The sequence below is a fragment of the Leishmania martiniquensis genome, chromosome 21 (genome assembly GCF_017916325.1).
Source record: "Leishmania martiniquensis isolate LSCM1 chromosome 21, whole genome shotgun sequence".
Classification (NCBI taxonomy): domain Eukaryota; phylum Euglenozoa; class Kinetoplastea; order Trypanosomatida; family Trypanosomatidae; genus Leishmania; species Leishmania martiniquensis.
In genome coordinates, this window is record NC_090156.1 from 359,228 (window position 1) to 373,954 (window position 14,727).

The 14,727-nt window shown below is 63.2% G+C and overlaps 5 protein-coding genes across 5 annotated transcripts; all 5 read left to right on the forward strand.

Moving 5' to 3' along the window:
* Positions 1-4,353: 4,353 nt before the first annotated feature.
* On the forward strand, positions 4,354-6,123 carry LSCM1_04689 (uncharacterized protein; the record flags this gene model as incomplete). The annotated part of the gene is made up of 1 exon (XM_067322185.1): positions 4,354-6,123. The coding sequence occupies one exon, from the start codon at positions 4,354-4,356 to the stop codon at positions 6,121-6,123; it is 1,770 nt and encodes a 589-aa protein (XP_067178982.1).
* A 287-nt stretch (positions 6,124-6,410) lies between these two features.
* Positions 6,411-6,626, forward strand: LSCM1_04690 (uncharacterized protein; the record flags this gene model as incomplete). Its single annotated transcript, XM_067322186.1, has 1 exon — positions 6,411-6,626. One exon carries the CDS (start codon positions 6,411-6,413, stop codon positions 6,624-6,626), a length of 216 nt encoding a protein of 71 aa, XP_067178983.1.
* A 1,800-nt stretch (positions 6,627-8,426) lies between these two features.
* LSCM1_04691 (uncharacterized protein) lies at positions 8,427-10,343 on the forward strand (the record flags this gene model as incomplete). Its single annotated transcript, XM_067322187.1, has 1 exon — positions 8,427-10,343. The coding sequence occupies one exon, from the start codon at positions 8,427-8,429 to the stop codon at positions 10,341-10,343; it is 1,917 nt and encodes a 638-aa protein (XP_067178984.1).
* Positions 10,344-11,329: 986 nt separating this feature from the next.
* Positions 11,330-12,562, forward strand: LSCM1_04692 (uncharacterized protein; the record flags this gene model as incomplete). The annotated part of the gene is made up of 1 exon (XM_067322188.1): positions 11,330-12,562. The coding sequence occupies one exon, from the start codon at positions 11,330-11,332 to the stop codon at positions 12,560-12,562; it is 1,233 nt and encodes a 410-aa protein (XP_067178985.1).
* A 515-nt stretch (positions 12,563-13,077) lies between these two features.
* Positions 13,078-14,457, forward strand: LSCM1_04693 (uncharacterized protein; the record flags this gene model as incomplete). Its single annotated transcript, XM_067322189.1, has 1 exon — positions 13,078-14,457. One exon carries the CDS (start codon positions 13,078-13,080, stop codon positions 14,455-14,457), a length of 1,380 nt encoding a protein of 459 aa, XP_067178986.1.
* Positions 14,458-14,727: the final 270 nt, after the last annotated feature.

The window sequence follows — 14,727 nt, forward strand, 5'->3', positions numbered from 1 at the left end:
GCCACGTATGCCGTCGCTAGCAGTGCCGCCTCTGCCAGCGCGACCGGAGCGTCGATGATGACCGCGCCCACCGCCTCTGCCGCGGCGGCCCAATCCGAGCCGTGCTGCGTTGCGGCGCTGATTTTCAACAATGCTAAGGATGTCGGCGTCGCGCTATGCGAGCTGCCGTCGCTGACCGTGTCCCTCTTCCAATACGGTGACACGGCCACCTTCTTCAAGACAGCATCGCTGCTGCACACTCGCAACCCGGTCGAAGCACTGGTACCATCTACCGCTGTTGACAGTGAACTGGTGCAGACGTTGCTGCGGCAGCACGGCGCCCACATGACCTTCACAAGTGTGCAGCGCTGCTTCTACAACGCGGAGGAGGGAGTGCAGCGGCTGTCGCAGCTGAAGTCGTCGGCTGAAGCGTCACTGAGCATCGAGGACACAGACCGCTATCTGTGCGTGGCTGCCGCGAACGCGGTCGTGCTGTATATGGAGCACGTGAACGACATGCACCTGCTTCCAGGCTCCGTGCGCGTGCGGGCAGAGGCGCTGGAACACTACATGGAAGTCTCCCGCACTACGGCCCGCGCGCTGCAGATTATTCCTGGCACCGCGTGCGTGCCGGCGACGCTCATGTGCAACGCAGCAGGCCGCAGCGATTGGGCAGACCGGCAGCAGCGGATGCGCACTCATGGGTGTGAGGTGGCGCGGACGCCGTCATTGTTCGTTGACGACCCTTGCGAACCGCCGCCGCTGCAGACGGTCGCGCTTGTGGACGCGATTCCACGCGCCTGCACGATCATGGGCCAGCGTTACCTCCGCCGCACACTTCTCCAACCGCTGCGCGACCGCGTGGCGGTGCAGGGCCGCCACGACGCTGTTGAGTGGCTTCTGCGCGATCCTACACGACTTCACATGCTGCGCACACTTTTGCGTCACACCACCGCGCTTGACTTGGAGCGCTTGACAGCAACGCTGACGCATCAACCACGACGCGAGAGGACCGAGGCTCAGCAGCAATCATACCTCGAGTCGCTGCAGCTGCTCTGGAGCGCGCTGCCCTACCTGGAGCAGCTGCGCGTGCATCTCACGGCCTACCTGGGCCCGCCGCCTGGAGAGCGAATGTCTGTGCGTTTAGAAGGCGCGTCGCCATCGACGCCATCGCCCTTGTTGGCTGGGAAATCAGAGGCGGCGGCGGCAACGAATTGGCGCAGCACCGCAGAGCATCCTTCGGTGCTGCACAGCATTGTCATCGCGCTCGAGCAATGCCGCTTCCCCCACCTGGTGACGCTCATGGGCACCTACCTCGAGCGCTCCGTGCTGCCGTTGGTCGTGCTGCACCACGAGAGGAGCGGTGGACACTATGGAGGAGCACATGAGGCCGACACAGGTAGCACACATGCCCCTCCAGGCATGTCTGTGATGGCTCCACCGCAGCAGCAGCAGCATCCGAAACGGCGCCGGCTGCGCAGCGACAACGGCGCTGGAGTGCACTCGCAGCACGTCACAGCAGCGCTTTTGCGGCTCCTCCGCGTGTGCTTCCTTGTGCAGGCTCCACCCGGCGGCGAGCTGGACGCACTTCGCACACGGCTGAGCCTCCGCATCTCTGACATCACTTCCTACGCGGCGGAGCTGCGTGCGACGTACCAGATCGCCTCGCTGCGCCTGGAGCCTGACCCAATGAAGCTCTACTGCTTCTCCTACGCCGCTGCAGAGGAGGCGAAAGCTCGGACAGGGCCCTTTACATGGCGCTACGCAGGCGGCTCGCACTTTGCCTTGTATCTCTCCGCTCTGCGTGAGCAGCAGCTGCTGCGCCAGCAAGCGCTGCAACAGGGGCAGAGGGGGCAGCTGCCCAGCACTCCGTCGTACGCACGCACCTCTGCGGATGACTCCATGCGCACCACGTCACCGTTCCTTCCGTTGCATCCGTCACGAGACGCGAGCGACGTGGACGAGTCCGCACTCCGCTCCTCTGCCGTCGACCCTCTCTCGCCTTTCACTCCCGGATCGAATCCGGCAGCTTCTCGTCTGTTGCGTTACCGGAGAGTACGGTGCAGCACAGATGACCTTGAGTACCGCTGCTCTCGGGCGCAGGAGTGCGTCGCGGCGATCCTGCAGCTGCAGCTGCGCAGTGTGCAGCCCCTCGTCCGCGCTATTCAGAGCGAGTATCTGGGCTCGCTGCAGGCTACCGTAGAGTCGGTGGCGCTGCTGGATACCCTGCTGAGTTTCGCGCTCTATTCCTTGACGCATCAGTGCACCCGACCGGTACTGGTTGAGCTGCGGACGGGGTCGACAACGGCGCCGTGCGTGCACACGCGGATGGCAGAGCCCTTGAGGCCTGACGAGGAGGTGGCTTCTTCGGGGCGGCATGCCACAGCAGCAGCAGCAGGCGGCGCCGGGGCTCCGTATGCCGAGGTGTGCGAAGACTCCGACGACGGAAGCCCTGCTGCTGCCGGTGTGGACGACCGCCAAGGTGGAGCAGTCGCGTCCACGGACTTGCCCGAGACGTTCAGCGATGCAGCAACGCCGTTGTCCACACTGTCATTGCTGACCCTTACTGCGCGCACTCTGACATCGGCGGCCACGGTGGCGGCGGAGACGGGCCACGTCCCTCGCGCCGTTTTCTGTATTGAGAACGCCGTGCACCCCTCCGCCATGCAGCGACGGCCGCCCAGCCGAACAGTGGCGCGTGCGGGACTGTCGACACGGTTGGCAGGTGGAAAAGCGGTCGGTGTGGCCACGCCAACCAGTAGCGTCAGCGGTGGCGTGACAATGTCGTGGGGCAGCGACGGTGGCGATGTCTGCGTTGTCACCGGCCCCAACGCGTGCGGCAAGACGACTCTGCTTCGAATTCTGGGGCAGCACTTCACCCTAGCGCAGGCGGGTTGCTTTCTCCCTGCGCAGCACGCGCAGCTGTTCCTCGCCGACCGACTCCTCGCCCACATGCTTTGTGACGAGCTCCCCAGCGTCACGCACTCTTCTTTCCGGCGCGAGCTTATGGAGCTGAGCGAGTTGACGCACGCTGCCACGGCCGAGAGCATCGCCCTCGTCGACGAGCTCGGCCGCAGCACCACCACCCTGCAAGGCTTTAGTCTTGCCTGGTCCACAGCGCTTCTCCTGAGCGACCGCCGCGTGCACTCGGTGCTCACAACACACTACGCCGGGCTGCCCAGCCTCGCACAGGTGCGACCCATGCGCGTCGTTGCCTATCACTTCCGCGTTACCTTTCAGCAGCTGGCGGTGCGTGATGGCGGCCGAGACGGCACGACTGCGTCGAGCTCGGGTGGACCCGCATTCGCACGCATCACCATTGCTCGTTTCGGTCACACACTCTTTCCCGGCCCATGCCCACAGCGTTGGTACGGCCTCGCACTGGCTGAGAAGCTGGGCTTCTTCAAGCCAGTCCTGGACATGGCGCGGCGAACGCAGGCAGGGAGGGCACATTGACGAGGAGGATGCCTCGAAATAGGCATTGATGAAGTGCGTAGGGGGTGCTCTGGGTGAAAAAAAAGGGTGACGCCCCGCCTGCTGGCCCGCATGGGACGACAGTGCGACTCAGCGTGCGGCTGTGTCTGCCGTCACGTGCGCCGGCCGTGTTGCTATGGCAGAGGTTCGTCCTGGGCGACCGAGGCCCGCTATTTTCTTCGCCCCACTCCCCCCGCCCTCCGCCTTCTCCGCGGACGCACGCGCCCTTCGCTGCTCCTGGGGCATTTTTTTGTTCTCAGCACTTTTGACCTCCTCCTGGTGCACGCCCTCCGCTGCTCCTTTCGGCCTGCGCTTGAGTGTGTGCGTGGAGCGGGGGGCTGTGAGCCGGTGTGCTTCGACTCTCAGCAGAGTGTGCAGGCGCACGTACAGCCCCCCTCCCTCCCCCTTTCACCTCTTCTTTTCAGTGTCTCGGACGTCTGCTCTAACCACAGCTCCCTCAATGATTCGACAAGCGTACTGCTGCTCGGGTGACCTCCGTCCGTGTCGGAGAAGACACCCGTCCTTGATGCCCCCCCCACACCACCTGGTGCCTCTCCGCATGGCTCTCTATGTGCGCATGCGAGATGCCGACGTGCGGGTGCGTATCGAAGCGCGCCTTGACCCTTCCGCCCGCTGGCCGAAGGGGTGGTGACGTGTATGCGGGTATGCCTCTCCGATGTGCGAGGGAGGAGGACAATGGCGGTGCGGCATTTCGGCCTCTCTCATGCTTTCTTTCGCCGAAGGTAACGCCCGTCCTCTTCTCGCCACACGGCGGGGCATTCCTCCGCTCCCTTCCCCCCCTCCCTCCCTAACGCGTCCGGCCACCCTTCCCATTCTGCTCCTCCTCCACAGCGCCCAGTTCCTCTATTTTCGCGCCCTGCTCGTGCTGAGCGGTGTGCAATGTTGGCTGAGTCGGCAACGCCAATGCCGCTCTCGCCGTCGCCGCGGCCAGAGGAGGCGATCCCACACGTCGATGAGGTGCAAACTGTTTTTCAGGGGTTCCTAAACTGCGGCGCGGGCCTGAACACGGCGCGCGTCGCGGCGGCGCAGAACGCGCTGCTGGAGGTGCTCCGCGAGCACACCCGCCTCCTCAACTACATGGAGACTCACGGCCGACCAAAGGCCGATGCCGCGTCCATCACTGCAGGAGGTGACAGGGTCGGACATGGGGAGCCGGCTTGCGTTTACAGATTCCGTATCGTGTATGACAGCGCTATCGCGACAGTTCAGGGTGGCGTCGTTTCTGCCTCGCTGGAGCGGCAGCGGCCGCAGGAGGTGGGTGATATCTCTCTCAGCAAGGCGCCGCGGCTAGCACCCTCCTCACCATCAGTGACTGAGAGTGCGCTCCAGTGCATCGCGGTTCTGATTGAGTCTCTCGGGTGGGTCTTGCGCCGGCCCGATCCTTTCGCCGGAGATGCTAAGAGCTATTTGGCCTCTCTGCAGCAGAAGCTCGGCGTCATCTCAACGAACGCTGTGCCGTCGTCCAAGCCAGGCTTAGCGACAGTGTCGTTGGCGTCGACGAGCTCCAAAACATCAACCACCTCTGGTGTAGGCCTCGCCACCGTCGCACCAGCATGGCTACGCCAGGCGCACGTGGCTCTGAGCACGCTGTCACACTTTGTCTCCGGGACGTACCCGCACGGGCCCTGGTTCGCGCACCGCAACCGCCGCAGTGTTGTGCGAAGCCGCCATCTGCGTCACCCGTCGGACGTTGGCGAGGCACCGTTCGAGATGCTGGTCTGCGCTGCCTCGCATCTGCAGGATGAGGACGTGATGGCGCTGTCTACAGTAGTCTTGAAGGTCGCGCAGGCACACACGAAATGCCTCTCTGTGGTCCGTGCCACGCGCGAGCGGCCGAAGCATCGGTCGAACCTGGAGAGCATCTTTGCCCCTCTGAACACATCACTGAACGATCTGACCGCCATGTGCGAGGGTGTGATTAGACGTTGCGAAGGCAACCGCCCGTACGCACACGCGGTACTCGAGGCCGGCAACGTCTTCACATGGCTCACAACCGACATGGAGCCCTGTGTCGTCATTGAAGAAGCGTTCGGCAGCGCCAACACGTACATCAACAAGATCACGGCGAGAGGGACCGTGCTGCTGCAGCAACAGGGGAACGACTACTCAGCTCAGCATTCGGAGCTGGCCAAGGCGAACGTGAGGTGGGCCGCGGTGCTGCGGGAGGCACTGCAGCGGATGGTGCTAATGGTGCTGTACCGCTACCCGCGAGCTGTACCGTGGGGAGAGTCGATCGAGTCACCGATGCCTCGATACACAAGCGAGCCGCGCCAACCGTCCGCTCCGCGCGAGCAAGGCGAGAGGTCGCCGGTCTGGCGACGTGCACAGCTGGTGGCGGAGCCGGTGATGCGCCAACAGGCGCACCCGTTGTCATCAGCAACTTCGTCCGTGACTGCTGCAGAGCCACCCACGCCAAGCGGAGGTGAGGCACTCACGCCGCCTCCGGCAACGGCGCCAGCGCCGCCTGCGCTTCATTCTCAGGGTGCACCGGTGCTCGCTGGAATGCCGCCCTCAGCTTTGTCACTGCCGCTCCCGCCGCCTTCACCGTCTCCGCCGTCAAGCTCGTTGCTAAGGCACGCTAAGGTGCAGCTCGCAGAGTCACTGCAGTCGACGCTGACTCCAACGTGCGCGCTCGACTCGGCCACGTAGACGTGGGTGGCGCAGCACTACTGCCAACCACTCGTTGGGGCCGCACCAGGGGCGAGGGGGGGGGCCGGCTTTCGTTGCGCTGCTTGAGGAGAAGCTTGACAGCAGCCACTTCGCCCGCATCCTGGACTGCTTCAACACCTACGTGATGCGACCAGTGCGGGTGAAGGGCGTCGCTGTGGAGCGCTCTCAGCGTGTGAAGCTGCAAATGGCGGGCAGCAGTGGGCCGGTACGGATAAGCGATGCAGAGCGGCTGGAGATGCGGATCGAGACTTCGTCGCCGCGCGTGTATGCCGTGGGGGGTGAGAGGGCTCACGATTCACCTCGGCGAGGGGCGCGACACGGAGATCGTCACGAGCATGGTGTCCAACGTGAACGTCACCATCACGGTCATTATGGCAGACGACGCGCAAGAGGTGCGAGAGCTCGCACTGTCGGAGCAGTGCATCACCACCATCAAGGCGGCGGACCAGCTTGTGACGAATGAGGTCACGTACTCGGAATAGTGATGGCGTCTGGCCTTGCTTAAGCGACGTGAGTCGTTGAAGAGAGAGGGATGGCGCGTCACATGTAACCTCATCCCGCGACGCTCATTACCGGCCATACTCTGCACGCGTGCTTAAGCGTGTGCGAACGTGCACTCTGCCCTGCACCCCTTCTCCTTCCCTCTTTACTCACCCCCACCGCTGTTTTTACCGGTCAGCCTCGGCTGTGAGGGGCTGCCGCGCCTCCTTTGAGGGGGAGGGAGGGGAGGAGGTGTGAATGCATGTGCACGAAAGAAGGGCGCGACAAGCGATGCGCGACGCCTTGAGCGCTTCCTGCTCTCTACACGCTTAGTCCTCCCCCGTGATTGGGGACACCTCGGGGGCGTACAGCCCCTCTGTCGGGGCAGGGCAGCCCGAGCGCTGCGTTGCTGCTGATATCGGCGGTGCGGCTCTGGATGGCGTTGCAGCAGGGCGGCCCACACTTCACAGGCTTGCGCCGTACATATAATGGACAAGGTGTCAGCGAGACTCCATCTTGTATCTCTTGCGCCCCCCTTACCTACAGGTTTGGGCTGCTCGGTGAACTCCACGAGGTGCAACAACGGATCATTGGCAGAATAAGAGCGGCTCTGAGGGGGACGTGCGCCGCGACGGTGAGCTGTTGGCTCGCTCCTGGAGCAATGACCAGGCGCACATAACGGGGCGGGCGTGTTGCTGCGCTGCGTGCCTGCCCGCTGCCTCGGCGCTGAGGCCTGTGATAGGCCCATCACAGAAAGGTCCAGAACCACTGCGTCGTGCGGTACATGGCAGTGCATGCGCTCGTGTAGAAGCGCGCCTGGTTATTCTCATTCCCTCTGTCCCGGTCTACGTCGATTTGACTGCAACCGCGCTCGTCTCGGTGCGTTTTTATTTTTGTGTGTGCGTCTGTCTCTCTCTCTTTCTCTCACTCTCTGCGTGTCGCGGCTCCTCGATGCGCTTCTTCTCCGTTTCCATTCTTCTCCATCCGCCTACTCAGACGTTATATCGAGCGGCGAAAGCGGTCCGCGCAAACATACTCAGGAACGGTGCGCATGGCGGGTGTGGGTGCGCCCACCTGCCCTCCGCCTCTTCTTTTGACCCTCGAGTGTATCAGGAAGCCTCCGTGCAGGTGTGTGTGTGTCGCGGTGTTTCGTCGAGAACCGACGCGCTGGTGCACAGGCGTGCATGCGTAGAGAAAAGATTAAGCGGTGCCGCCACCCTTGCCCCACTACCCTCTTTCGTCTCTCTATCCTTCCTTGTCAGCCGCACTCCCTCCCCTCTCACACACACACACACACATGCGCTTGTGCAACAATGCACTGCAGTCTCACAGCGGATGCATCGCCAACAGCGAAAAAAAAGGCAAACACAGAGCTCAGAGCAGACAGACATGTTCGGAAGGAAAGGCACAGAGACTGATCGCTTCTCTCAGGGGCAGTAATGCACCTCCTCTCTACTGTACGATATCACGGCTTATATGCTGCGTGGTATTTACCCCCCCGCCCCTTCACCTTGCCTGCCCTCTCCCGTCTCACCATAGCTCTCAGCGTCTCAGCTGTTACCGCTCTGCCATGCACCTCTCACTCACCCTTTCTATCTTCTTCGAATCTCTTCCTTTGTCAGCGCCCCGGTCTGTGCATGCGCATACACGCACGCCCTTACCTGTCACACCAACAATTCACCAGGCGCTTTGAAAGCTACTCCCCGCCCTTCCTGCTGTGTGTGTGTTTTTTTTTTCTGGGGGGGGCGCATGGCCTTTACGACACGCATCGAAGAACAGCACGAAAGGCCCATCAGCGCTAGATGCTGCGGGTGCTGCTCTCGTCGTGCTTGTTGTGTCGCCTGCGCGGCGCCGCCGGGGCCTCTTCAGGTATTAAGAACACCATCGCTGCCGTCGCTTCTTCGCTGGCGCCACCCGGTGGAGGGGAGTCCTTTCTCGCCTCCGTGGTCTCCGCGCAGCGGCTCTGCCATATAAGCGCCGGCAGCATCCACCACGCTTCCAGCTGTGCATCTCCTCACTCCACGCCGTCTCTGTCCTCCAACTCACCAGCTGTCTCCGTAGAGGCAGCCGCATTAACCAACATCGCCACTTCGGGAGGTCATTGTGGCGGCATGTGCCTGACTGCACACGGTGTCTCCATCGCCTCCCTCCGCGCTGCCTCTAGCGGCATCTGCAGCGGGGGTGATACCATTCGCGAAGGCGACCGCGTCACCGTGAGGGCTCGCGTAGAGCGCATGCGCGGCCGCGGCAAGCTGGCCTTTCTCCACCTTCGTCAGCCGCCGCTGGAGTCCGTGCAGGCGGTGTGTGAGGGAGGGGAGTTGGTGAAGAAGGCGAAGAGTCTTACACCGGAGTCGATCGTCGATGTCACGGGCATCCTGCGCCGCACGACCACCCCGGTGCAGTCGACGACGTGCCGGGACTGGGAGCTGCAGGCGATGGCGCTGCAAGTCGTCAGCCGGGCGGCCGCCCCGCTGCCGTTTCCGTACCGCGACACGAACGCGAAGCTGGACACGCGCCTCAATCACCGCGTCATGGACCTCCGCACCGAGCAAATGGTTGCGACGCTGCGGCTTGTGTCAGCGCTGCAGCAGAGCTTCCGCAGCGAGCTTCTCGCGCGCGGTTTCCTCGAGGTGCACACGCCAAAGCTACTCGGGGCCACATCGGAGGGCGGCAGCGACGTATTCCGGGTGGACTATTTTGGGCGCAAGGCATTCCTCGCTCAGTCCCCGCAGCTATACAAGCAGATGGTGTTGATGGGTGACGCCATGCGAGTGTTTGAGGTCGGGCCAGTGTTTCGCGCTGAGAATAGTCTGACGCACCGGCACTTGACAGAGTTCGTTGGTCTTGATGGCGAGATGGTGATCAAAGAGAGTCACACGGAGGTGCTCGACGTGCTGGAGTCTGTCACGTGCGCCATTCTGGCGCAGCTCGCGCAGACGCATGGCAACCTTATCGATACGATTTGGAGGCAACAGCAGCAGCAATGGGCAGAGCAGGAGAGCGGCGACGGCGATTCACGACCTGTCCCCGCTGCGGAGCCACGTTGCCGTCGTCGTGACGCGCTGCGTGATGTGTGCTGCGAGGTGGCGCTGGCGCGGATCGAGTCCTTAGGAATCACCACAGACGCTTCCTCGACGGCGCGGACTCCATTCAGAATTGCCACGCGAGTCGATCCATACCGCGCGCGCGTGGGCGGCGATGGCAGCGGGTGCCGTGTGCTGCGCATGAGCTTTGCCAACGCGGCGCAACTGCTGGCGGACTGCGGAGGCTCAGAGGTGATGGCCGGCTGCGCCCTGCCTTTGGAGGACTTCACGCTGCCTCAGGAGCGCCGTCTTGGCGAACTCATTAGGCATCGCTACGGGGTGGACCTTTACGTGGTCGACGGCTTCCCCTCCTCCGCTCGACCCTTTTACACGATGCCGGCCGACCCCTCAACACCGGAAGGGCCGACGCGGAGCTACGACATGTACCTGCGCGGGGAGGAGATCTGCAGCGGCGCGCAGCGCATTCATCAGGTTGAGCTGCTAGAGCAGCGGCTGCTGGCGAAAAAAATGGATAGGGCGAGCGTGAAGGACTACGTCGACTCTTTCCGTTACGGCGCGTGGCCACACGGCGGTTTTGGTCTGGGCCTCGAGCGCCTTGCCCTCTTCTTTCTCGGCCTCAGCGACATTCGGCAGGTGTCGCTCTTCCCACGCGACCCGAAGCGGATCAGCCCATGAGGCAAAACTCCCTCCCCGTCTCCCTCTGCTCCTTCTGCAGGAGACGGGGGGGGGCGGGCGGGCGGGTGGGTGGGTGGGACTGACGCGATGTGTGACCAACTCTGTGCTTTCTGAGATTCCCCACTAATGCTCGTCTCGCACACGCACACAGACAGCCTCAGCGGCGGAAAGGGCAAGGGCGGTGCCGATGCCTGCGATCGCACAAACTGCGTGTGTGTGTGGGCCTCGGCACCTCCTCTCTCTGCTAACCTCATCCATCGCCCCCCCTTCCCCCTCACACACACACACACACGCATACATCCACGTACGAGTATCTTCCACATCATCATAATGGACAGCGTCAACATCGACGGCAACATGCGGACCACAGCCAAGCCTCCCCTTTTCATGACCACATGAAGCCAAGCGAGTTGGCAAGCGTCGCTGGCAAGCGTGGAGGTGAGGTGAGGACGAGAGAGGGGGGCGGGTACTCTATTCCCATCACTCCCACCCTATCATCAAGTGCTGTGAGGAGCGCGTACCGGCTAGTGGATGATCGCTGTACGCGCCGTGTTGTGCTTGCTTGAGCCGCGCGGGCGAGACCGAGGGCAAAATGGGCGAGAGAGGGGGGCATGGCTGGTCTTCTTTCCAGCTCCTGCTGCAGCGATCGGCCTGCTGCATGAACGCTGATAGGCCTCTTCTCGAACTTTTAGTGGTCGCCCTCCTCCCCTTCTCTGCGCGATGCACACCACGCCGTGCTGATGTAGTGGCCGCCACGCCAAACTGCCTCTGTTTCTTCCCCAACGCTGCCGATGACGACTTCTCGATTGCCTCCTCCTCCCTTCTCCGTGACTGCATGCTGTTTCTCTGTCGTGCCGGCCTCTTGGTGTGCGCACGTCTTCCACAGAGGGTGTCGTGGTGGGCGTCCTTCGACCGTGGGAGACGCCCATTCGCGCCCAGCCACTAACGCACATGCATCGATGCCCAATTTTTGGTTGAAGGTGGCTATGCACCCTGTGAGGCGGTTCCGCCCCTCGGCCTCGTGGGAAACGCGGCTTGCGTCTGCCACCCACTGTCATCGTCTGTGGCACTGCTGCGCGGCAGGCTGCATGTGCGCGCGAACCGCCTCAGCGCCAGCAGCGCATGGCGCTCATCCCTGCCCGGCAGGCTCTCCTTGCTCTGCAGGGATATCCTGTAGTCACCATTGCCCAACAGCAGCTGTTCTTGTTGACGCCGGCGGCAGCGCGCTCGTCACGCTGCCTTACTGCATTACAGATGTGCAAGAGAAGGTACGCGCGCATCTGCGGCTGCTGCTCATTCAGCGCCTTGTTACTCCCCTGGCTACCGGTTCTCTGGCCGAGATATTTGGCGAGTGCGACAGCGAGGGCGGCGGTGGCACGTATGCAGACCGAAGCGGCGACAATGCGGCCTTGGCGTCCGCCTTTGCCAACAACGTCACCCGATCGCCAAGCACTCTACGCTACCTCGCCTTCTCGCAGGAGCGCCCGCTACTCCGTCATCCAAGCTGGGCACCGCTGTGGGCACCGAGCCTGTCGTCCAGCATACGCTCTCCTGCGCCATGCGCCTCGCCTCCAAAGCCGCAGGCTACGACACACGCTGGCGCCAAGCAACCTGACGAGGCGGTGGCCGAGGCCCTCACTGTTGAAGTCACCCGTGTGGAAAATGAGGCTTTGGAGGCACTTGTGCGACCCTGCCTCGGGGAGGTGGCGCCTCTGCTGGGCCGCAACGCGCGTGGGTCTTTTCTCGCCGTTGCGGTGACCGCCATGCGCACGACGTTGGCGACAGGTTCACCCTCCACCAGAGCTGCGACGCCATCTGCCACACCCCTCGTGCCATCGCGCTCGCTGCTGTCGTCGCTGCCCGTGGTCACCTACTGGGAGCGCTGCCGCGTCGATTCCTTCGTTCCGTCTTACGTGCAGGTGCAGGCCGCTGTCCGCCATCTGCTCTCCCGGCGGCGACCAGCAGCAGGCGTGACAGCGCCCGCCGCGTTTGCGTGGGCGCCTCAGCGACCGCCGGTGCGCCCCTTGGCGCTTGTCGCGGTGGTCGTGCCCGACCACTTGACGGAGCTCTACTTGGAATTCGTCGACATGCTGGAGCGAGAGGTCGGGCAACCGTTACACCATCAGCACTCGCAGCAGCACGGCGCCGCAGGTGGAGACCCGGTTCACCTCCTCCTCTTCAACAGCAGGGGACTGATACGAGAGTGCACGACGGTGTAGTGGTCTCAGTGGGAGGGCTGCACGGCCCACTGACCGTTTCGCTTCGCTCATTCGCCATTGACTTTTCGCCGTATCGGTCACACACACACACACACACACACACAGCTCTTCCGGCGATTATCGGTGGGGCTGCTCTCTTCAGCTGCGAACCGGGCCTTTGTTACGCTCACTCTTCTTGTTGAGCTCGTCCCCCCTCCCCGGCATGCTGTGCGCATGCGGGCAACGGTGCGCCTCTCATCTTGCGCGCTTGCTTGGGCCTGTGAGCGCATGTTCACCGAGGCTTTCGTGTGCTTAACGGTTGGCGAAGGGACTGAGGCTGCAGCGCGACGCCTTCACATCGATGCGCGCCCCGCTTCTACGGTTCTTGTTTTTCTGGACCATGGCCGGCTGCCACACGGGCCTGCAGACACTGTGCCATGCGTTTCACGTGCTTTCACGGATATCGCCATCGCAGCACTCGCGTCACCTTCGGCTAAGCCTCCCTATTCTCCCGCTCCTCTTCTCCGAGTGTCTACATGCACCCGAACCTGCATGCGCGTGTGCAAAGGCCACACCCTTCCCCCGTTCCCTACAGGGAGCCGTCGACGCGTATGACGGCGCAGCTAGGCTGCACGCTGCACATCGCCGTTGATGCAGATCTCTCTACTAGCTTTGACAGCCTTCTCTGCCCGCCCTACGCAGGCCCCAGCCGTGATGATGGGTCCTCTACGGCTCCATCGGTGACACACATGGCGTTGCCTCCGAGCCTCCCACCTCGTACGTGCGTGCGGGGCGTGCGCAAGGTGAATGCCGTCTCGCAGACGGTGGTGCTGCGTCTGGGGCCCGGCGCCCCGCACGCCGACAGCAGTGGCCCACGCACACCTGCATTGGCGTCTTCAGCGTTGGCAGCAAACACTTACGTGGTAGTGGTGCTCGATGCACAGCAGGTGCCACAGATGTTGTCGGCCGCGACAGCGCGACGGTGCCCGCCGCACGTGAGTGGCGCAGGACCACTTGGCTGGTACCTTGACGCTGTGGTTGCAGGCGTTCGAAACGCTCATGAAGAGGAAGACGAGACTTGCGCCAGCGACGCTGCATCGGCCTTGACGGAAGGGGACGTGCAAGGCTCGAGCGCCGACCAGCCGTGTGCCACCACACATGCGCTCCCAGGGTGGCGCAGCGGCGCTGATGGCGGGGTCGTGCACGTGTCGCTGATTGTCGTGCCGAATGCCACCGCAGCGTTGAGTGGGCAGAGCAGCGCGAACGTGAACGTGACCGGGGCCGAGGCTGCCTCTCTTTTCAGCGCTGCTGTCTCATGGAGCGCTGCACGGCGAGCGATATTGGAGATCGTCGATGCGGAGAGGCCGTTCGCAGATCGCTGCATGGGTGATGCGAAGGCACGCAAGCGGTCGGGCGTTGCGCCTGTGGAACTCGACATGTGCGCCACCGCCGCAAACGTCCAGCAGGCAGCATACATGATCGCTGCGCTAGGCAACAAGCTGCTGAAGGTGTGGCACACCTCCGCTGCTGCGGCTAGCTCTTCGCCTCTGTCTGCTAGCGATGCAGCAGAGGCAAGGATGGCGGATACAGCTGACGTGCGACCCGACACACAGCGCAAAGTCATCCCCAGTGACTTTCACGCTCTGTACACCTGCATGCTCACTGAGGTGTCTTCCTTTTCTGAGCGCAAGACGATGGCGGCGGTGGCCGCCTTCCCCACCATGTGCCACCTCTTAGAATATGTGGACGGTATCGCGCCGCCCGCGCCTGCTGCTGGGGATGGCAGCGGTTGTGACGGCAGGGCGGCCGCGCAAGTGCCGGGTGCCGTGTACAGCACGAACTATGGTGAGCATCGCTCGTGGAACGTGTTGAATAACGCCATCATCGAGGCCCTGACGACAGAGTATGAGCGTTAGTGCTGCGCCAGCGCCAGGCTCGTGTGGTGGGGGGCAGAGGGACGTTTGGAGGGTGTGGGGGTGGGGAGACGGTGCCGCTGCCGCGCGCTCTCTCCTTCCCACCCTCCACACACACAGGTACGTAAAGAGTAGCCACCGGCTACATCGACGTTGACAGCAGCGACGATCACGATGGAAGGGGGGAGGTTAAGTGCGTCGGCACTTTCTTTCGACACGCCTACTGATCGGGCGAGTATGCGCGCCAGGGTCTCACAGGAGGAGAGGTGCCGC